The sequence below is a fragment of the Triticum aestivum genome, chromosome 6D, assembly GCF_018294505.1.
Source record: "Triticum aestivum cultivar Chinese Spring chromosome 6D, IWGSC CS RefSeq v2.1, whole genome shotgun sequence".
In the NCBI taxonomy this organism is placed as follows: Eukaryota; Viridiplantae; Streptophyta; class Magnoliopsida; order Poales; family Poaceae; genus Triticum; species Triticum aestivum.
This window is the reverse complement of record NC_057811.1, coordinates 25,686,843-25,709,702: the sequence shown is the minus strand read 5'-3', so window position 1 is coordinate 25,709,702 and position 22,860 is coordinate 25,686,843. Positions and strand designations below refer to the sequence as shown.

Sequence of the window (22,860 nt, the reverse complement as noted above, 5' to 3'; positions counted from 1 at the left end):
AATCAGCAAACTGTGAGCTCGAAGGGACGTGCAAGACATGGACGTCGCCGAAGGCAACGCGATCACGCACAAAATGAAGATCTATCTCGATGTGTTTGGTGCGTTGATGTTGAACCGGGTTGCACGCGAGGTAGGAGGTGCTGATATTGTCACAGTAGGCACGATGTGGTGGACACTTGAGTTCGTGAAGGAGTTGGCGTAACCAGCAGGACTCGGCAACGCAGTTAGCAACACCACGATACTCGGCCTCCGCACTAGAACGGGACACGGTGGCCTGGCGTTTGGATGACCAAGATATGAGATTGGAACCAAGGAAGACACAAAAACCCGACATGGATTTCCTCGTGTCAGGGCAACCGGCCCAGTCCGCATCCGTGTATGCGATGAGTTCCTTGGAAGATGACTTGTAGAATTGTAAGCCATAGTGGGAGGTGCCTTGGAGGTAACGAAGAATGCGCTTGACAAGCTGCATATGAGTGTCGCGTGGCTCATGCATGAAAAGGCACACTTGTTGGACGACATAAGATATGTCCGGCCGGGTCAAGGTGAGATATTGAAGCGCGCCTGCAAGACTGCGGTAATATGTGGGGTTGGAGAGAAGCTGGCCATGGGAGAGGGACAGCTTGGAGCTCGTGTCTATGGGGGTAGAGACGGGCTTACAATGTAGCATGTTGGCACGCTCAAGAACCTCCAAGGTGTACTGTTGTTGACTGAGGAAGAGCCCCGAGGAGGTTGGAGTGACGTTGATGCCGAGGAAATGGTGGAGGGCCCCCATATCGGTCATGGAAAACTCAGACTTGAGAGCCGAGATAATGTGGTGTAGGGTTTGAGGAGAGCTGGCTGTGAGAATGATATCATCTACGTACACAAGCAAGTATGCGATGGAGGTGCCGTGATGAAGAATGAACAAGGAAGTGTCACTCTTGGAGCCATGAAATCCAAGGGAGAGAAGGAAGGCCCGAAAGCGAAGAAATCACGTGCGAGGAGCTTGCTTGAGGCCGTAAAGAGACTTGTGGAGGCGACAAACATGATCCGGACGAGCGGTGTCAACAAAACCAGCCGGTTGGGAGCAGTAGACGAGCTCGTTGAGATCACCATGGAGAAAGGCATTCTTGACGTCCATTTGGTGGATGGGCCAAGAGTGGGATGTGGCAATGCTCAACACCACGCGGATAGTAGCCGGCTTGACCACCGGACTGAACGTCTCATCATAGTCCACACCTTCCCCTTGTGTGAAGCCTCGAAGCACCCAACGAGCTTTGTACCGTGCCAAGGATCCGTCCATGTTGAATTTGTGGCGATAGATCCACTTCCCCGTGACCGCATTAACACCTGCAGGCTTAGGAACCAAAGACCACGTAGAGTTATTCATTAAAGCAGTGTACTCATCCAGCATAGCTTGGCGCCAATTTGGGTCTTTGAGGGCTGACTTGTAGGTGGGTGGAATGGGTGAGATGGTGGTGGATGGGGTGTAGGCAAGGAAGAGGCGACGAGGCATGCAAAATCCGGATTTGGCGCGAGTAGACATTTTGTGTGCGTTATTAGGTGGTGCAACAGGGACGGCACGAGGCGGTACGTTGGGTGGTGGGGGTGCATGGGAGCGGCGATCCCGAGGAGGATTCGGTGGGGCTGGTGGCAGACGGATCCTATCGGCAGGGCGCGTGGAGCGAGGAGGATGCGGGCGCAGTGGGGCTGGCAGGTGCGGCAGAGGCGGGTGGGGTTTGGGTGGAGGTGGACGCGGTCGGGGGCGGTAGTGGTGGACCCGCAAGAGTGGCCGGTGGAGCGAGGACACGTGGTGGAGCCATGCGATGGGGGCGCGTCGCGACGAGCGTGCACGGGCGTGCATGGGGTGGTGGGGTCCGGAGACTCGGGTTGATCAGGCGGTGGATCCGAGGAAGCAGGATCGGCCAGAGATTTGGTAGGGGAGATACGGTGGGCGGGATCATCTGTGGACGTGCGGGTGTGTGGCTGTGTGTATGGGAAGCACGTTTCGTCAAAAATGACATGGCGAGAGACGATAACACGGCGCGACTCCAGATCAAAACACCGATAACCCTTGTGCTCTAGGGGATACCCTAGGAAGACGCAGCAGATATACTCCACTGATATCACCTGGTTGTCACGGTTAACTTCCCTTGAGCACCTGGATATGACTGGGGTGAACCTCAGTACAATTGTTCACTGGCTTCCGGTGATTAACATGCTTCCAACTCTGAAAGTTCTTCGTCTTCCCTTTTGCCAGCTTGGAAGTACCCCTGATTCTCTTCAGCTCTCAAATCTGACATCTCTTGAAACACTCGACCTTTCAGAAAACAACTTCCATAAGCATAGCAGGCCCACCTGGTTTTGGGATTTAACCAGCCTCAAGCATCTAGACATCTCGTTCAATGGTTTCTATGGCCCGTTTCCGGACGAGATAGGTAATATGACCTCGATTGTGGAGCTTGATTTATCAGATAATAACCTTGTGGGCATGATACCATCCAACATGAAGAACCTATGTAAGTTGGAGACATTAGATTTTTCTGTGAACAATATCGACGGGAGTATAGCAGAGTTATTCCATCGATTACCCAGCTGTTCACAGAATAAACTACAACGGTTGTCTCTACACGACAACAATCTGACTGGAAGCCTACCAACTACACTAGTAGAGCCCTTGAGAAACCTGAGCTGGCTGGAACTTGGTCGGAACAAATTCACTGGTCATGTCCCGGTGTGGATAGGAGAGCTCACACAGCTAACTTTGTTGGACCTTAGCTTTAATAACCTGGACGGGGTTATGCATGAAGGCCATTTATCACGTCTAGCTATGTTAGAGCAATTGATATTGTCCTACAACTCCATTGCCATCACACTGAGTCCAACTTGGGTCCCTCCTTTCAGCCTAAATTGGATTGCACTTCGGTCCTGTCTGCTAGGGCCTAAATTCCCAATGTGGCTTAAATGGCAAACATCCGTAAAGAGTCTTGATATATCAAACACAAGCATAAATGACATGGTGCCGGATTGGTTTTGTACAGCAGCTTCCTCAGTAGAATATTATCTGAATATTCGAAATAATCAGATTACAGGAGTGCTCCCATCAACAATGGAATTTATGAGAGCAGAGGTAATGGATTTCAGTTCTAACCAGCTTGGTGGTCCAATACCTAAACTTCCCATCAATCTAACCGACCTGGATCTGAGTCGGAACAATCTTGTTGGGCCACTACCATTAGACTTTGGAGCGCCGGGGCTTGAAACACTTGTTCTATATAACAACATGATCTCTGGGGCCATTCCATCTTCATTGTGCAGATTGCGAGAATTGAGGTTGTTAGATCTATCAAGAAATAACCTCAATGGATCAATTACCGATTGCCTAGTCAACAAGTCCATCACAGACATGACAGATCTGGGCATCGTTAATCTAAGCTTGAGAAACAACAACCTCTCTGGTGAATTTCCTTCACTTCTCCAGAAATGTCCACAACTCATCTTTCTTGATCTCGGACATAATCAATTCGTTGGGACTTTACCAGCATGGATTGGGGAGAAGCTATCATCTTTGTCATTCTTACGACTGAGATCCAATATGTTTTATGGTCACATTCCAGTTGAGCTTACAAAGCTTGTTAATCTGCAATATTTGGACCTTGCGTACAACAATATATCAGGGAGCATACCAAGATCTATTAGTAACTTCACAGGCATGACACAAACAAGAGGCAACTCTGATAATCTTCAGAATACGTTAACTTTTGAAAGAGCGGATGGTGAGAGACTAGTATTTGTCTATGTTGAGAATTTCACGATACTCACGAAAGGTCAAGAGAGACAATATACAGGAGAAATCATATATATGGTGAATCTTGATTTATCTTGTAACAGTATTACCGGAGATATCCCTGCAGAAATTGGCGCTCTTGTAGCATTGAAGAACCTGAACTTATCATGGAACAACTTCAGTAGAAAAATCCCTGAGAATATTGGCGCCTTAATTCAAGTGGAGTCACTTGACCTATCACACAATGATTTGTCTGGTGAAATCCCTTCAAGCTTATCGGCTCTCACACCATTGAGTCACCTGAACGTGTCCTACAACAATCTGGGAGGGAAGATACCAACTGGAAATCAGCTGCAAACACTTGAAGACCAGGCATCTATTTATATTGGCAACCCGGGTCTCTGCGGCTCTCCTCTCTTGCGGAATTGCCCGCAGCCTGAGCCAATTCCAGGAGAAAACCATGGAGATGCAAGCGATGACTTGGTTTCCTTTCTCCTCGCCATGAGCTCTAGATTTGTAATGGGTCTCTGGGTGGTCTTCTGTACCTTCTTGTTCAAGAGGAGATGGAGAGCTGTTTGGTACTCGCTCTGTGACAGCCTGTATGATTGGGTTTATGTGCATGTGGCTATTACCTGGACTTCCTTGAGAGGTAAAATCAATGGGTAGAAGCTAAGATGAGAGGACCATCACTGGTTCTTGGTTTTCTCTCATGTAATTCAATAAATGCTTTTGAGATTTATCATGAATGTATCAATCAATATTCAGGTATTGTACTAGAAGTGGTCAGGATATGTATTCAAGGTTTTTATGCTGTTTTCCTTGGTGTACTAGAACCAGCATTGGTTCTTGGTTTGCTGTGGACATGTAATATAAGTACTCTGGAGATTTATCATGAATGTATCAATCGATATTCCAGTGTATTGTACTGGAACCACTACCAGAAAAACTTCGTTTGCCGACGGCCGAATCTATGCCGACGGCACCCGTCGGCATAAATGCAGCTATGCCGACGGCCAAGGGCAGGCCGTAGGCGTAGAAAAGCCGTCGGCATAAATCCATATATGCCGACGGGGCCGTCGGCATATATGAGGCCGTCGGGACCGCTCGAGGTATGCCTACAGGGACCGTCGGCATAGGAGCGGCCGTCGGCATAGCCCTTGCCGTCAGCGCTGACCGTTTGACGACGTTGAGCCTACGCCGACGGGTGGTAATGGCGGCCGTCGGCATACCCGTGCCAGCACTATGCCGACGGCTGTGCCGTCGGCATAGACCTGGCCCATACCCCTCTGCCACGTCATCGATTCGTGTGCTATGCCACGTCATCGATCCGTGGGACTGCACCTCCGTGTGTGCACAGATATGCCGACGGCCTAGCCGTCGGCATACATTTATTTAGTTTTATTTTAAATTTCGCTTTATACTACCTATGGCAAATATATGCCTACGGTATAGCCGTCGGCATAGGCCCATCTGCCACGTCATCGATCCGTGTGCCGTGCCACGTCATCGATCCGTGGGACTGCACCTCCGTGTGTGCACAGGTATGCCGACGGCCTCGCCGTCGGCATACTATTTTTTTTTTTAATTTTTACTTTATTTTCTCATTTTTACTTTATTTTAGTTTTTGTTTTTGCATAAGATAATTATGCCTTATCTAAAAAAACATACCCTGATTGTATATCGACTGCCCCCCGTTACGAACGTCGCTATCGCCTTGTCACGGAGGGGGGAAACGGTCGACACGGAGGGAATTCTAGTTGGTGGGGGATTCGGGGTGTAGCTATGTCACCGAAACATCGCACGGGTCCCGATGCATATGTGAAAGTGTTCAGGCATGCGTAGACGCCCGTCTTGGGGCTCCGCGGTGTGCCCCCCTGCACGCAAAGCAGTGCCGCCGTCACTTGGATGGGGGCACACCCCGGAGACGCGTGCCGCCTCTTGGGATATGCCACCACACCACCCCGCATGTACGAGGGCCCGGTGCGATGCTCGGGTGGCATTGCTACCCCCAGGGCCCCCGTCCCGCCTAACCCTGTAGCGTTTGACCACGAGATCTAGCCCTTTGACTTTGCACGGACGGGCTTTGAGCAGTGGACCTATCCACCCGGTTGTGGTAGGTCAGCCCATAGGAACACTTTGGAGCAACATCCGGGCCAGACCCACGGCAAGATCCCCTCCGTGTAGACCCGACGCGCCCGTTTCCCCCCACCAGGTGCCGACGGCGGCGCCGTCCGTGAGGGGGGGCACACCCCGGAGACGCGTGCCGCCTCTTGGGACATGCCACCACACCACCCCGCATGTATGAGGGCCCGGTGCGACGCTCGGGTGGCATTGCTACCCCCCAGGGCCCCCGTCCCGCCTAACCCTGTAGCGTTTGACCACGGGATCTAGCCCTTTGACTTTGCACGGACGGGCTTTGAGCAGTGGACCTATCCATCCGGTTGTGTTAGGTCTGTCCATAGGAACACCTTGGAGCAACATCCGGGCCAGACCCACGGCAAGATCCCCTCCGTGTAGACCCGACGCGCCCGTTTCCCCCCACCAGGTGCCGGCGGCGTCGCCGTCCGTGAGGGGGGCACACCCCGGAGACGCGTGCCGCCTCTTGGGACATGCCACCACACCACCCCGCATGTATGAGGGCCCGGTGCGACGCTCGGGTGGCATTGCTACCCCCCAGGGCCCCCGTCCCGCCTAACCCTGTAGCGTTTGACCACGGGATCTAGCCCTTTGACTTTGCACGGACGGGCTTTGAGCAGTGGACCTATCCACCCAGTTGTGGTAGGTCAGCCCATAGGAACACTTTGGAGCAACATCCGGGCCAGACCCACGGCAAGATCCCCTCCGTGTAGACCCGACGCGCCCGTTTCCCCCTCCAGGTGCCGGCGGCGGCGCCGTCCATGAGGGGGGGCACACCCCGGAGACGCGTGCCGCCTCTTGGGACATGCCACCACACCACCCCGCATGTATGAGGGCCCGGTGCGACGCTCGGGTGGCATTGCTACCCCCCAGGGCCCCCGTCCCGCCTAACCCTATAGCGTTTGACCACGGGATCTAGCCCTTTGACTTTGCACGGACGGGCTTTCAGCAGTGGACCTATCCACCCGGTTGTGGTAGGTCAGCCCATAGGTACACTTTGGAGCAACATCCGGGCCAGACCCACGGCAAGATCCCCTCCGTGTAGACCCGACGCGTCCGTTTCCCCCCTCCAGGTGCCGGGTACCGGGTCCCATACAGACGGTAAACTAAGAATCTAAAATGTAATAATTGAATTGATTAAAAACTCCGGTATTCATCATTGAAAATGTACAATTGTTGTGAACCTTTTAGTGCTCGGGCACCGGGCCGGCTATCCGGTGCCCGAGCACTGAAAAGTTCACAGCAACTGTCCATGTTCTTCATATAAGTCTAATGAATACCGGAGCTTATAACGTATGGATTAGTGAACTATTTAAACAGGTCAAATTGCTTTTCCCTCGGCGAGGTGGGACTATTTTAAAAAAAAGTAGTTGCCATCTATGCCGACGGCATAGCCGTCGGCATAGGCCTCCTATCTATGCCGACGGCCTGGCCGTCGACATAGAGCCACCTTATCCACTCGATGGCCCTCTCGCTGCCATGTGGGCCACAGATCGATGACATGGCAAAGGGCCAGGCCTATGCCGACGGTTTGGCCGTCGGCATAGGATTGCCTTATCCGCTGCGGTTCGCCCCCGCACCACCCATTCCCCATCTCCCCCTTTCCCCCGACCCACACCCGCGCCGCCGCCGGATCCTCTGCTCCGCCCACCGCTGCCCTTCCGCCGTTCGCTACCGCCGCCCTTCCCTCGCCCTGCTCCGCCGCCGCCCCACCCGCGCTCTGGGCCGCCGCCCTTCGCTCGCCACTCGCCGCAGCCCGCCCCACCCGTGCTCCGCCCCGGCCTCGTCATCTCGGCTCGCGTCGCCGCCGCCCTTCCCTTGCCGCAGTGGGGCGCGTGGACTCCTCCCCGGCCACCCCTCGGCCACGCCCTCGTCGACCTCGGTCCGGCCGGACCTCTCCGAGCCCACTCCTCCCTCACCGCCGCCCAACCGTTGCTCCGGCCGGCGGCTAGGCTGCACCGGCCCTCCTCTGTCGATGCTCCGGTCGGCCTAGCCCGAGCCGGAGCTCCCCTCCGCCTCCCCCTCCGTGCCTGCCCTCCCCCCCCCCCAGCCGGCCCTCCCACACGGTGAGCTCATTCCCTCCCTCTTTGAAGCAATTTTTTAATTTAGTTAGATGATAGATGGATGGATGCATTATGTATGATGATAGATGGTTAGATGGATGGATGCATGCATTATGTATGATGATAGTTAGATGATAGATGATTTGATGATAGTTAGAAATGTGAGAAATGCAAGAAATGCAAAAAAATTTAGATGATAGATGACGATGTTGATGATGATAGATTATGATGTTGATGATGATAGATGATGATGTTGATGATAGATGATAGTGCTTTTTTATGCCTTGATAATTTTTAGATGATGATGATGATAGATTTCCATTTTTTCGGAAGAGATGATAAATGATGATGATTGTTGGATCAAGATAAATGATGATGATGATGATTTTTTTATGCTTCGATGATTGTTACATGATGATAGATGATGATGATGACGATGATGATATTGATGATGATACGGTGCAGGTTCTGTGGTGTTCCACCTCGGTGGAGTGATCGTCGTAGGAGCTGTTGGACCCTGATTGTCCCTCCGCTGTTCGACTACTTCCTCTACAGCCGAGGGTGAGCTACGAATCATGTCACTAGATTACATTCTCAAGTCATGTCGCGTAACCTAGGCGTCTCCCGTCCGAAAGGGTTGCATCGATAAATATGCATTCAATTGCATATTTATCACCGCAGCTCTTTAGGATTGTCCAGCGTTTTCCACGGACAGCCCGAGGATGTGTAGATTGGGTATGTTCTCCATGTTCTACCCCGTTCCGAGACAGGATTTCGGCGACGCCTCCCCATTGTTCTCCGGAGCACATTCTCTCGGCTATTTGCCGAGACGTGTATCTGGAGAACAGCGGGGAGGTGCTGCCAAAATTTTGTCTCGGAACGGGGTAGAATGGAGAACGTACTCAATCTACACATCCTCGGGTGGGATTAGGACCCATCTTTACCTATTAGAGATGTAGGTGGATTAAACGCGGTAGAAACTGAAAATTTGATGTGATTAATTTAAATGAATCCTTAATTATGTTGTGTGGCTTGCAAAAAAGCAGAGGATGGCAGATAATCAGTGGATGTACAGTGGTTTTATCCGTCGGAATCGAGTAACATCAGAGTGGATCGTGAAAACCGATGTCTATTTGAAGGAGATATTCCGTCGTCCAATGAGAATTATCCCACCATGCCCCTGTGCGAGATGTGCCAGACGTCACCGTAGAAATCAGACGGACATGAGTGAGCACCTTCGCACGCACGGATATATGCCAAACTTTGACATGCCGCCGATAAACATAGCCGAGCAGGACCGTGGTAGAGAGGAGGTGATGCGACAACGCATCGATGGATATGAGGACCACGGGGTCAGGGACATGCTAGATGATGTCATTGTTGCAGAAACGGGAAATGCGACACCTTCAGAGAATGAACCGGAGGAGCCGGAGGCAACCGCAAAGGCCTTCTTGGAGGTCTTGGCCTCGTCGAAGAAACCTCTTTTCTATAGTTTAGGAATATGCCTTCTATGCCTTTTTATTAATGTGTTTATTTTCATGCCTTTTCCTTCATTTCATTAATTTACTAATTGCTTATTCTCTTTTCAATGCAGGTTCGTGGAACATGGGCAAGGGGAAGGCCGACGGCGTGGGTTTCCTACGCAAGGTCGTTGGCCTGCCTAGTCGGAGTGGTCGAGCACGTAATCCTCCCCCCCGGCTACTTGACGATGACTCCTCACAGGGAGGTCGAGGGAGAGGTGCCCCTAGAGGAGGAGGGGGCGGGGGAGAGCCCCTAGAGGGTGAGGTGGAGGGAGAGCCACTACAGGGGGTCGCGGCCAGAAAGAGGGCACCCTCACCGACTTAGGGGTGTTGTCTTCGAGGCCATCCTCTAGTGAGGTACCCTCCTCTAGTGAGGTACCCTCCTCTGGTGAGGAGGAGGAGGACGACGAGGCAGGCGAGGAGGAGGAGGTTCGGGATGGGGCCGAGGAGGAGGTGGAGGACGAGGAGGAGGAGGATGAGGAGGAGGTTGGGGAGGGGAAGGCAGGCGAGGAGGAGGGTGGTGGCGGGGATGATGGTGCTGGCGGGGAGGGGGTTGACAACAAGGGGTGGCTGCGTGGTAACGCAAAGCTACCAAAGCAGGTTCCTGCTACTGAGGAGCAGAAGTGGCTCATTGAGCCCACGGGGAAAGAGTAAGTGCCACTTTATAATAATTTCATTATTTTGCTTGTCACATGCTCATTCCGGTTGTTATTTATTTTGCTTGTCACATGCTAATAGTTCATTCTTTTGCAGCAACTGGATATATTCTAAAGGGGTCTGTATTCCCAACGGCCTCATCACCGTCCTGCTGAAGTTACACTGGCCGGGGTTGTACTGTCCGGATCCAGTCAGGCACCCGGACCATCGGGTCTTGGCCACGAGCTGGGAGCACTGGGAAGCGGCCCTCCACGCGGAGCATGGGACCCATGCCAAGGCCGTGATCACCACTTTCTGGGTGAGTTCTCTTCAGAAGCACAAGTCCATTCTAGTTTCATGAATGATTTAACTCATGGCTTCTTCCATTCTTGTTTCGTGCATGATTGTAGAAATTCTATCGAGTTCTCCCGGAGCACAGGGGCAGAGCGGACCAGATCGTGCTACGCCAATGCAAGAAGAAGGCCCGCCAGATGCAGTACGAGGTGCGCCATGTGGCCATCTCGACATACTACCACGACTATCTTGGTGTGAAGATGACCAAGGAAGAAGCGTGGAGGATGGGCATTACCTTGGAGAGGGACGAGTTCTTGGCGGTAAGTATAAAAGATTTTTCATTATGCTTTCATTACCTTGTGGTACATTTCACCGTTTCGTGTTGACATGCCATTATGCTTTTATTATGTAGGTGTGTCCAAATTGGTGTTATGGAAAAGACGAGTCTTGGGCGGCATTGGTGGATCTTTGGTGTGATGAGGCTGGAGCCTGGGCGGCTATGAGAGTCAAAAACAAGGCTAACCGAGGGAAGGAGGGAGTACATGCTCAGGGAAACCGAAACCACTATCTCCACAAGGCAGTTAATGTATGACTAGCTAACCCCATTAAACATTCTTCTTCTTCTATTTACCATCACTTTCTTATGTATGACTAACCTCTGTTTGGTGGTGCAGGAGGAGAAACTGAAGCGGCCGCTCTCACACATGCAGGCGTGGGAGATCGCCCATACGCGGAAGGACCCCAAGCCTGGCGAGCCCAAGTACTACGGCAAGAAGACCGCGGGGAGGAAGAAGGCCTACTCCGAAGGGTATCTGGCGTTACATCATGACACACCTGACCCCATTGCGGCGGATCTGGACGAAAGGGTGGTGGTGGGCATGGGGCCGAAGGAGCACGGTCGGGAGGCGGTTCTCGATGTTGTGATCACTCCGTCTATCTCCTACACACAGCTCCGTCGGATCGACCCGACCCTGAGCCAGCGCACGAGCACACGCATGAGCAGTGCACCGTCACTGTCCCTCTTTCAGGAGCAGCAAACTGTAAGTATTTTCCCTTTTATCTTCATTGTTCCCTTTATTTTCCGCATTTAGTAGTTTTATGAGTCTCATCATGTCATACTGTAGGCCTACATGGAGTACTCATGCCAGGAGACCATGGCGTGGCACGACCGCCTTCATGCATACCATCAGCAGAGGGATCGCGAGATGCAGCACGCTTTTCAGGAAATGGCGGCCGACAGGTGTCCTTAATGGCCATCAGCAGAGGGTCCTCCAGCACAACCAGTGCTGCTGACCTTTGAGGAGTTTGTGGCACAAAATGCTGGCCCCTCGCCGGTTAGTTCATCCCCAATCAATTCACCCAAAGCATGTCATGCCTTTCAACACAGTCTTATATCCCGTTAATATATCTTTTCAACATCCAGGGAACAGGTGCATCTACCATTGGCGGTGGTCTTCGCAACACTCCCGAGACACGGAGCCCGACCACTCCGATCCACGGAGATGGAGGCGGAGGCGGTCTTGGCGGTAGCGCTGCCGCTAGCAGTGATGACCTGGGCTTCGGCGGTCTTGGCGGTGACGACCTCCGCGGTGCTCGACGTCCTGGCGCTTAAGCCTTTCTCGATGCTATGATACTTGTATGATTGTGATGATACTTATCTTATTGTTGTTTGTGAGATTCTTATATGCTTTGTGGTGATGATACTTATATGTGTGATGCTTTGCGATGCTTCTTAACGATGCCAATTTGTTGTGTGATGTTGTGTATATGCTGTTTGTTATATATGTTGTTTGTTATATATTCAAATGAATTGAGCTGAAAAGAAACAGAAAAAAAACTGGACAGAATCTATGCCGACGGCCAGGCCGTCGGCATAGGCCTGGCGTGAGCTCCCAGTGGACGACACGTGGAAACTATGCCGACGGCTAGGCCGTCGGCATAGGCCTGGCGTGAGCTCCCAGTGGCCGACACGTGGCACGTCTATGCCGACGGCCTGGCCGTCGGCATAGACCTGCCCCAGGAGCGCCCAGTATCTGACACGTGGCGTGTCTATGCCGATGGCCTAGTCGTCGGCATAATTTCAAACTAAGCCGACGGCTGGGCCGTCGGCATAGACACGCCCATGCTGAACGGCGTCTCGCCACGTGGCGAGAAGCCATTGGGCAGCACTTGACGGCGGCCGCCGTTAGGCGATGACGTTGCCGACGGCCAAGGCCGTCGGCATAGATGTACGGCCACCGTCGGCATAGGGTCTATGCCGACGGCTTTTCTATGCCGACGGCCCTATGCCGACGGGGGCCGTCGGCATAGGGTGCGATTCCGGTAGTGAACAAGTCACACACATGTATGTATTGTAAGGTGCATTGTATTGGAACTAGTCATGCACATGTATGATTTCTAGGTGCATTGCCATTAACAGAGGTTTGTATATATGATGTGTTTTCTATGTGCTTTCTGTTGTTGGTGCTTTTCTTTTTATAATAATTCCATGGTAAAAACTCGAATGGCAAAGGTAAGGAGGGTGATGGCAAAAATGATGATGACATGACAGGTGATGAAGCTGATCCTGATTTTTGTTCTGGCTTGGAAGATGCTCGATTCTGCAAGAGCAATAGTTGACATGACATATGCAATAGACAGTACTATGGAAATAAAATTAAAGTCCTTTTTTGCTCTGGCTGAGGTTTCTATGCAAAGAGGTGGTCTCTGTTTTTTGCATATGACCGTAGGCGGTCCTGTGCTTTATAGTACTCCCTCCGTTCGGAATTACTTGTCTCGGAAATAAATGTATCTAGACATACATCCAAAATATGTCTAGATACATCCATTTTCGAGGCGGGTAATTTCAAACGAAGGGAGTAGTATAATAAAGCAACATATTTGCAACCCAAGCGCTGTTATGTATCCTTGTCTTAGTGCAGGTTCCTTCACTTGCATAAGTGCACATGTTATTGCATATGAACATTTTTTTTAGAAAAGGAGAAATACCCCCAGCCTCGGCATCTGGACGATGCATACGGCCAATTTATTAATTATTAACATTAGACCTCACAAAGTCGTACAACAGTAAGACCAAATCCACCATCTTCGCAACCTCTGTCGCTACTCCTATCTAACTGATGAAGGGGCGCTGATGGTCTGGGCCTAATACCAAACAAACATCGCAGCCAAACCTAACATCTAAGACCTGAGGTCCCAACCAGGACGCCTGCCGGATATGGGCACCCACCAGTCCGGCGTGCTCCTCAACCAGGACGCCTGCCGGGTATGAGGCCGCCACAGCCACCTGCCACATATCCATCTTCAGAGCTGTATTGTTGCGTCGGCCTTGCCCGGTCTCGCTGCCGCCGACGCCACCACGACGCCAGACAGCGTCGACCTCCTGCGCGTGTCCGTCACCACACATCTGACGCCAAGCCTCCGCTGCTCCATGCCGCCAAGAGCCGCCGCCAAGAATATGTAGAAAGAAACACCGCTCCACCGAAAGGGAGGCAGCACATCCCACCCCTCACCTGCAGACCCTTCCATCCGATCCCAATGTCCTTGGCGTCGTCATCAGGAAGGTTACGGTGCACGGGGCACCGCCGACGCCCGATCCCAATGTCCTTGGCGTCGTCATCAAGAATCTTGGGCCTTCACCCGGGTATGTACATGGAAAATGTGAGTTCAGATAATGCTTGTATCTTGTATATATAATATTGGCTTTGTTAATTTCTTTAATACAGTCGTGGAAATAATTTCTTTAAATCAGCCATAGAAACTTCTGCACATTTTGCGAGTTAGGGTCCGCGCTTGGAGTTGGAGGTGCGATCCAATATTGTGCTGCTGCTATCTTACTATGCGAGTCACATATGCAGAACCTGAAAAATGCTCTGGAAGTTTTGTTGGTTGATAATGATGCATCTGCATCTGAAGCAAGGGGGCTCAACAAAATCTGCTCTAGAAAAGAGAAGTTATCAAGTACGTATATACTGCTGGTCTCTCCCGTTTCCAGCCCGAGCGAACTTTTTTAGTTTTCGTGTCTGCTTCTCTGAACTTACATCTTCTCTGGTAATGTCAGTTACTACCAAATTTCTTCATGAAGTTTAATCCTCCTTGTGTTCCTCGGACAAAGGCATATGCGTTCGTGCACCATCAGGCCAACTCCAACAGGCACCCCCAAATGGTCCGCGGTTGTCTGTTTAGACCAAAACGGACAAAGCAGGCCGTCCAAAACGGACAAAGCAGGTCGTACCCAAGTTACCACGCCGCCCGCACGACCATGGTAACCGGCCAACATCCGAGCCGCGAGCTCCGCCCACGAGCATCGCGTCTCCCACCACCGAGGCCGCCGCCCCGGCATCCGAGACCACCCCTCAACTGCCGCCGCTGCACACCGAAATCGTCAACCGGTGAACGGGCAGCAAAGACCCGTCTTTCCACCCCAAACAAGCTCCTTTGGCAGGAGCGGCCGGCAGCCAGATCTGAGCAGGGGAAACGCCGACGGCCAGCCATGCTGCAGCCACCCAAGACGCCCGATCTGGCACCTCCAAATGCCGGCGACGGCGAGTCCGGGAGGCACCCCTGCCTCCCCCCTCACGGCACCCATGCCACCCACCGGCCAGCCGAGCCGAACCAGAGCACAAGAGGAGCCGCCACCAGCAGTCGATTCATGCACCACGACGGCCGTAGAGGAGGGGGTCGAACATACCGCTGCCGTCCCGCCACCTCCGCCAGCCCGCGCCGGAGTAGAGGCAGCCGCCCGCGACCTGTGCCGACCGCAGCCCTTACCGCCGGAGGAGAAGGACGACCGACCGCCGCCGCGGCCCTAGGCACACACCGCCACCGCGCCGCCGCTGCAGATGAACCGCCGTGGCGCCCGGCATCAATGCCATGCCCCGGCCCGGGGTGTTGACCCGCGCCAACCCCACCCCGCGGGAGGACGAGGATGCCCCGCCGCCGCCGGCGCCAATCAGCCTTTGCCCGGCCCGGCCCCCGGCGGCGGCGAGGAAGGAGGAGGGAGGAGAGGAGGGGGGCTGGCGGCGCGATCTAGGGTTCCCTCCCCGTCGCCACGCGGGGGCGAGACGGGAGGGAGGAGCTGCCGTTTCACAGGTATTCTTTTTTTGCCGTGTCCATTTTTCTACCTCAAACGAACAAAAAGCGGATAGACCGGACGTCCGTTTGAAATCACGCGTTGGAGTTGGGCTCAGTCTGCCCAACATGCAGCCGGCTTCGTGCAGTCTCCAGCTTTTCCTCTCCAGCTTTTCAGCTCGTTAATGGAGCAAACTGGAAAAAGGGAAATAGTATGTCATGGTGTTCTGCTGTCTTTGTCAGATAACCAGGGAAGAGCTGACAAGGAATCATTCAGAGAAGAGAGACATCACGGGAAGACTAGTCTTCTCGCTAGAGGCCGCGAAAAACGGATCGCTCCGGCGATGCGCCCCGCGCGCGTCACCGGAGGTAAACAAGTCGCTTTCGCCGGGGATCCACCTCCTCCTCTCTCCTCTTCCTCGTCGCCGCCAGCATGCGCGGCCAGGCGAAGCCCAGTCGGCGCTGGCGACAGTGGGGTGGTCTCGTCTCCTTGTGTGAGGCCTCTGGCGCGGGACGAGGCGGACGGGCCAGCGCCCGCGGCGCGCGCAGCAGCGTGGCGGCGCGCCGAAGCTCATCAGGCAGCATGATGGCGGCGTGTCACACGTCAAGGTGGTGTACCGCTGGGCGGTCGGAGTCGCTGGACAGCGGACACGCCGATCTGGCTGCTTGAGCGAGGCGCGCCGAGGGCGGCGTGGGTCGCGGGCGGCCGGCTCCGCCGTGGTCGTCGCCTGGTGGAGTTAGTGGCGCGGTAGTGGTGGTTTGGCCCTATCGCTCTTCTTTCGCCAAGTCCTCCTTCTATGGGAGGTCGACCTCTTGTATCTGGCCGTTGACGAATTCCGATCTTTCCGTCGAAGATTCATACGGATTGGCCTATGTTGCCCATGGACATCTAGATTGAAAAAATTCTGATCGTGGGAGCTCATATTATCAGCCAACACAACACCAAGAGGGCGGGGTGAAGCTTCACTTTTTACCAGTGTCATGAAACATGTCTAAGTTAAGATTCCTAAGACATTGATAGAGGTGGAGAAAGTCATGGCGGTTGCAATTGAAGGCCTTAAAATTTTGGTGGAAGGATGTATTGGATGCAATGAAAACTGTGTGCTAGATGTATGGTGACTTGCATCAACAGCCTCTGCAAGTGGGGGCGACAACACTCGAGAACTACATTTTTTGATGGTGCTCCTCAAGTACCGAGTCTCGATTCCCATCGTGAAAATTCAAGTTTGTCTTTTATTGGTTGTATTTGGTATTGATCTTGTTGAAAGCATTGTTTTTTGTGTGAATTCGGATTTCTTCAGGGTGAAAACCTAAGACCTTTGATCGGGCAACGACAACGCTTGTGCATTGTATTCTTCTTGAAGACGTTGTTTTGGAATCTCTTAATCTGGGTGTTGTCTTTGGTGGTGATTAGAATACCGCTGATGCTAGTAATTGATCACCGCCAGTGGCGATTCTATTATTGGGCTTCAATAGGCTTAAGCCTACCCTCCAGAAATCTTATTTCAGCTAACAGTTTTGCGAAGTCCCAGTCATCTGAGACTTCGTTATGCCTCAGTAGACACTATATTCCTTTGATCCTCCACGAAGATTCGTACACAATTTTTCTTTTCAGTTTTTCCTTTTTTCTTCTTATACTGCTACCTCTGTCCTGGTTTATAAGCCCCCTTTGTATTTTGTGCCAAATTTTGACTAGAGATTTAACTAATAAAATATTAATGCATGTCACAAAAATTTATATCGTTGGATTTGTATTTGAACATAGTTTCCAATTATATTATTTTTTTCGTGCATTAACATTTTGTCAGTTAAATTTAAAGTCAAAATTTAACACAAAATAGAAAGGGGACTAGTAAATCAGAATGGAGGTAGTATATCACTTGACTGAGACCACACCACACCCTTCAGCTAAACATATTACTTGACAATTATACTGAGGTGTTTAACGTGTAAATTGTAATGCATTTGCTAATTAGACTTAGAAACTTGATGTTTTAAGCGTACCCTTCGTTTCCGTGCGAGATTCGCCAATCACTGGGATGAAGTGTTTTTTCTTCTGTTTTTTGGCTGTGTATATTTGTATATCTTTGAGACATTTCGTTGATAGAAATGACAGGTGTAATTGATATCTTCGTGATATTAATGCATTATCGAAAAAGGCTTTCGCCCCGCTTTATATATAAAGCAATGATCATCCACAATTCAATACAAACGCACGCCATCAGAAAAGCGCACACACCCAAGGCAGGATACATTGGCGCTGAGTGCAGCAACACCACCCCTAGCACTACAAGAGCAACTGGAGGACCTTAACCGTGAACACGTCACCGCGATGGGATGAAGCCACATATGAAGAACTGTGGGCTCCAAGGCGGCGCCTTCAAGAAGGTTACGACACTAGAGCATCGCCACCGCCCGACCCGAGGATCAGAGTTTCCCCTGGAGCAACACACGGGCAATGAAAGCTGCGACGACGCCTTCAAGAAGGGAACGAGCTTCGCCGCTGCCGGTTCGTCCGAAGATAGATCAGGTTTTCACACTGGCCAATACTCACCGCCACCGAACGCCACACCTCGGGGAACACGTTGCCCATGCGGCCATGGCCACCAGGCAGCACCGCGCCACGGGCTCTGCCCATGAGCACCGTGGTACCACCACCAAGACCGCCGCGCCGGCATCCAAGACCTAGACATCATCTCACCCGAGACAAGCCGCTACCCCAACCAAAGAGACAAGCGGAAAGGATCCGCCTTTCGCACCCCTGGGCGGCCCCAACGCCGAGACCCAATAGGCCGGCCAAAAACTGGCCCCCATCGATCCGTCCTGCTGCCAGGCGCGAGACGGGCGATGGACCGCAGCTGCGGGAGGGCCAACCCTTCGACGAAAGTAGCGCCTGATGATGAGGAGAGGGGTCGAAGACTGACACAAGCCACCTACGGATGAGCCGCCACCGGAACAAGCCAGCCGCAACCGACCTGCAAAGCTGCCGTGGATCCACCCACGGCCGGAGGAGCAGCCATACCGGGCCACTGCCCAACCCGCGCCGTCCGGCGAGCTCCAAGCGTCAGAGCCGCCGGGCACGCACCCACGCCACGAGCCACCATGGTCGCCGCCTGCACCTGATCTGCGGCACAGGCCCGCGCAGCCGCCGCGTTGATACGTCTCCGTCGTATCTACTTTTCCAAACACTTTGCCCTTGTTTTGGACTCTAACTTGCATGATTTGAATGGAACTAACCCGGACTGATGCTATTTTCGGCAGAATTGTCATGATGTTATTTTTGTGCAGAAACAAAAGTTCTCGAAATGACCTGAAAATCAACGGAGCTTATTTTTGGAAAATATAAAAAATACTGGCGAAAGAATCAAGGCCAGGGGGCCCACACCCTGTCCACGAGGGTGGGGGGCGCGCCCGCCTACCTCGTGGGCCCTCTGGATGTCCACCGACCTCAACTCCAACTCCATATATTTGCTTTCGCGGAGAAAAAAATCAGAGAGAAAGTTTCATCGCGTTTTATGATACGGAGCCGCCGCCAAGCCCTAATCTCTCTCGGGAGGGCTGATCTGGAGTCCGTTCGGGGCTCTGGAGAGGGGGATTCGTCGTCGTCGTCATCATCAACCATCCTCCATCACCAATTTCATGATGCTTGCCGCCGTGCGTGAGTAATTCCATCGTAGGCTTGCTGGACGGTGATGGGTTGGATGAGATTTACCATGTAATTGAGTTAGTTTTGTTAGGGTTTGATCCCAAGTATCCACTATGTTCTGAGATTGATGTTGCTATGACTTTGCTATGCTTAATGCTTGTCACTAGGGCCCGAGTGCCATGATTTCAGATCTGAACCTATTATGTTTTCATGAATATATGTGAGTTCTTGATCCTATCTTGCAAGTCTATAGTCACCTATTATGTGTTATGATCGGACAACCCCGAAGTGACAATAATCGAGATACTTCTCGGTGATGACCGTAGTTTGAGGAGTTCATGTATTCACTATGTGTTAATGCTTTGGTCCGACACTCTATTAAAAGGAGGCCTTAATATCCCTTAGTTTCCGCTAGGACCCCGCTGCCACGGGAGGGTAGGACAAAAGATGTCATGCAAGTTCTTTTCCATAAGCACGTATGACTATATTCGGAATACATGCCTACATTATGTTGATGAATTGGAGCTAGTTCTGTGTCACCCTATGTTATAACTATTACATGAGGAATCGCATCCCACATAATTATCCATCACTGATCCAATGCCTACGAGCTTTTCACATATTGTGCTTTGCTTATTTACTTTACCGTTGCCACTATTACAATTGCTACAAAACTACTACTGCTACTTTTATCGCTGTTACCGTTACTTCCATACTACTTTGCTACTAAATACTTTGCTGCAGATACTAAGTTATCTAGGTGTGGTTGAATTGACAAATCAACTGCTAATACTTGAGAATATTCTTTGGCTCCCCTTGTGTCGAATCAATAAATTTTGGTTGAATACTCTACCCTCGAAAACTGTTGCGATCCCCTACACTTGTGGGTTATCAAGACTATTTTCTGGCACCGTTGCCGGGGAGCATAGCTCTATTCTTTGAGTCACTTGGAATTTATATCTGCTGGTCACTATGAGGAACTTGAAAGACGATAAAACTAAAATTTATCCCTCAACTACGAGGGGAGGTAAGGAACTGTCATCTAGCTCTGCACTTGATTCACCTTCTATTTTGAGTAAGCTTGCGACACCACACCTGCTTCTGCTATTAATTCTGATATGTCGCAATGTTATTGGTGATGCCACTTCTGCTATGCATGATAATTATGATGAAACTACTTCTATGCTTGATACTACTGTGCCACTAGGTGAATTTCTTGATAAACAACTTGTTAGGGCTAGAGAGAATGAAATTATTAAAACTGATATTATTGAAGATAGTGATGATGAAGGTTCTCCCCCTAAATATGAATTGCCTGTTGTTCCTGAGGGTTATGTTATGGATGAAGAAACTGCTAGAGATTTTCTTGCTTGCAATGATAGATCTGATCTTAAGAAGTTATTAGCTAAACTTAAACAGAAAACTCTGAATGCTAGAATGAAATATGACCCTGCTTTTGCTACTTCACCTATCTTTGTTACTGATAAGGATTATGAATTCTCTGTCGATCCTGAGATAATTACTTTGGTTGAATCTGATCCTTTTTATGACTATGAATCTGAAACTGTTGTGGCACATCTTACTAAATTGAATGATATAGCCACCATGTTCACTAATGATGAGAAATCTCGCTACTATTATATCCTTCAGATATTTTCGTTCTCATTAAAGGGTGATGCTAAAACTTAGTTCAATTCTCTTGATCCTGGTTGTGTGTGTAGTCCCCAGGACATGATTTATTACTTCTCTGCTAAATATTTCCCCACTCATAAGAAACAAGCTGCTTTAAGGAAAATATATAATTTTGTGCAAATTGAAGAAGAGAGTCTCCCACAAGCTTGGGGGAGGCTTCTCCAATTACTTAATGCTTTGCCTGATCAACCTCTCAAGAAAAATGAAATACTTGATATCTTTTATAATGGACTAACCGATGCTTTCAAGGACCACTTGGATAGTTGTGCTGGTTGTGTTTTCAGGGAAAGAATAGTCGATCAAGCTGAATTGCTATTGAATAATATGTTGACTAATGAAAATAATTGGACACTTCCTGAGCCAACTCCTGAGCCTATTCCTAAACCAACTCCGAAGAAAAGGGGAGTTCTATTTCTCAGTCCTGAAGATATGCAAGAGGCAAAGAAATCAATGAAAAAGAAAGGTATTAAAGCTGAAGATGTTAAGAATTTACCTCCTATTGAAGAAATACATGGTCTTAATTTACCGCCTGTTGAAGAAATACATGGTCTTGATAACCCGACACAAGTAGTAAAGGTAAATTCACTCTATTGATTTGATGAAGGTGATATTCCTCATTACAAGTCTGCTAGCCAATGCTTAGATGAGTTTGATAATTTTATTGTTAAACAAGGAAACTTCAATGCTTATGTTGGTAGACAATTGGAAAGAAATGCTTATATGATTGAACACTTGAGAGATTATATGTCTAGAGCTAAAGGTGAACTTAAACTCATTACTAAATATGCTTCTATGGTTACCACTCAAGTAGAACAAGTACTTAAGGCTCAAAGTGATTTGCTCGATGAATTGAATAATAAACATGATTATGCTGTTAGAGTGGCTACTAGAACTGGTAGAATGACTCAGGAACCTTTGTATCTTGAAGGTCACCCTAAGAGAATTGAGCAAGATTCTCTGAGAAATAATTTAGCTGCACCTAGTACTTCTAAAAAGAAGAAGAAAAATGATAGGACTTTGCATGCTGCTAGTGAACCTATTGTAGAAACACCTGAGAATCCCAATGATATTTCTGTTTCTGATGCTGAAACACAATCAGGTGATGAACATGAACCTAGTGATAATGTTAATGATGATGTTCATGTTGATGCTCAACCTATTAATAACAATGATGTAGAGATTGAACCTACTGCTGATCTTGATAACCCACAATCAAAGAATCAACGTTATGATAAGAGAGACTTTATTGCTAGGAAACACGGTAAAGAAAGAGAGCCATGGGTTCAGAAACCCATGCCCTTTCCTCCTAAACCATCCAAGAAAAAGGATGATGAGGATTTTGAGTGCTTTGCTGAAATGATTAGACCTATCTGTTTGCGTATGCGTTTGACTGATATGCTTAAAATGAATCCTTATGCTAAGCACATGAAAGATATTGTTACAAGTAAAAGAAAGATACCGGAGGCTGAAATTTCCACCATGCTTGCTAATTATACTTTTAAGGGTGGAATACCAAAGAAGTTAGGAGATCCAGGAGTACCCACTATACCATGCTCCATTAAAAGGAATTATGTTAGAACTGCCTTATGTGATCTTGGAGCTGGTGTTAGTATTATGCCTCTCTCTTTATATCGTAGACTTGATTTGAATAAGTTGACACCTACTGAAATATCTTTTCAAATGGCTGATAAATCAACTGCTATACCTGTCGGTATTTGTGAGGATGTGCCTGTTGTGGTTGCAAATGTTACTATTTTAACGGACTTTGTTATTCTTGATATTCTCGAGGACGATAGTATGTCTATTATTCCTGGAAGACCCTTTTTGAATACTACAGGGGCTGTTATTGATTGCAACAAAGGCAATGTCACTTTTCATGTTAATGGTAATGAGCACATGGTACACTTTCCGAGGAAACAACCTCAAGTTCATAGCGTCAATTCTATTGGAAAAATTCCATCGATTATTATTGGAGGTTTTGAATTTCCTCTTCGTACTGTCAAGAAGAAATATGATATTCTTATTATAGGGGAT

At 50.0% G+C, this 22,860-nt stretch overlaps 1 protein-coding gene across 1 annotated transcript; it reads left to right on the top strand.

The window, feature by feature from the left end:
• The first annotated feature begins 1,808 nt into the window (after positions 1–1,808).
• Positions 1,809–7,137, top strand: LOC123142359 (receptor-like protein EIX2). The gene is made up of 4 exons (XM_044561307.1): positions 1,809–1,918; positions 2,068–4,418; positions 4,535–4,633; positions 7,097–7,137. Exons 1-4 carry the CDS (start codon positions 1,809–1,811, stop codon positions 7,135–7,137), a joined length of 2,601 nt encoding a protein of 866 aa, XP_044417242.1.
• The last annotated feature ends 15,723 nt before the right edge of the window (positions 7,138–22,860 follow it).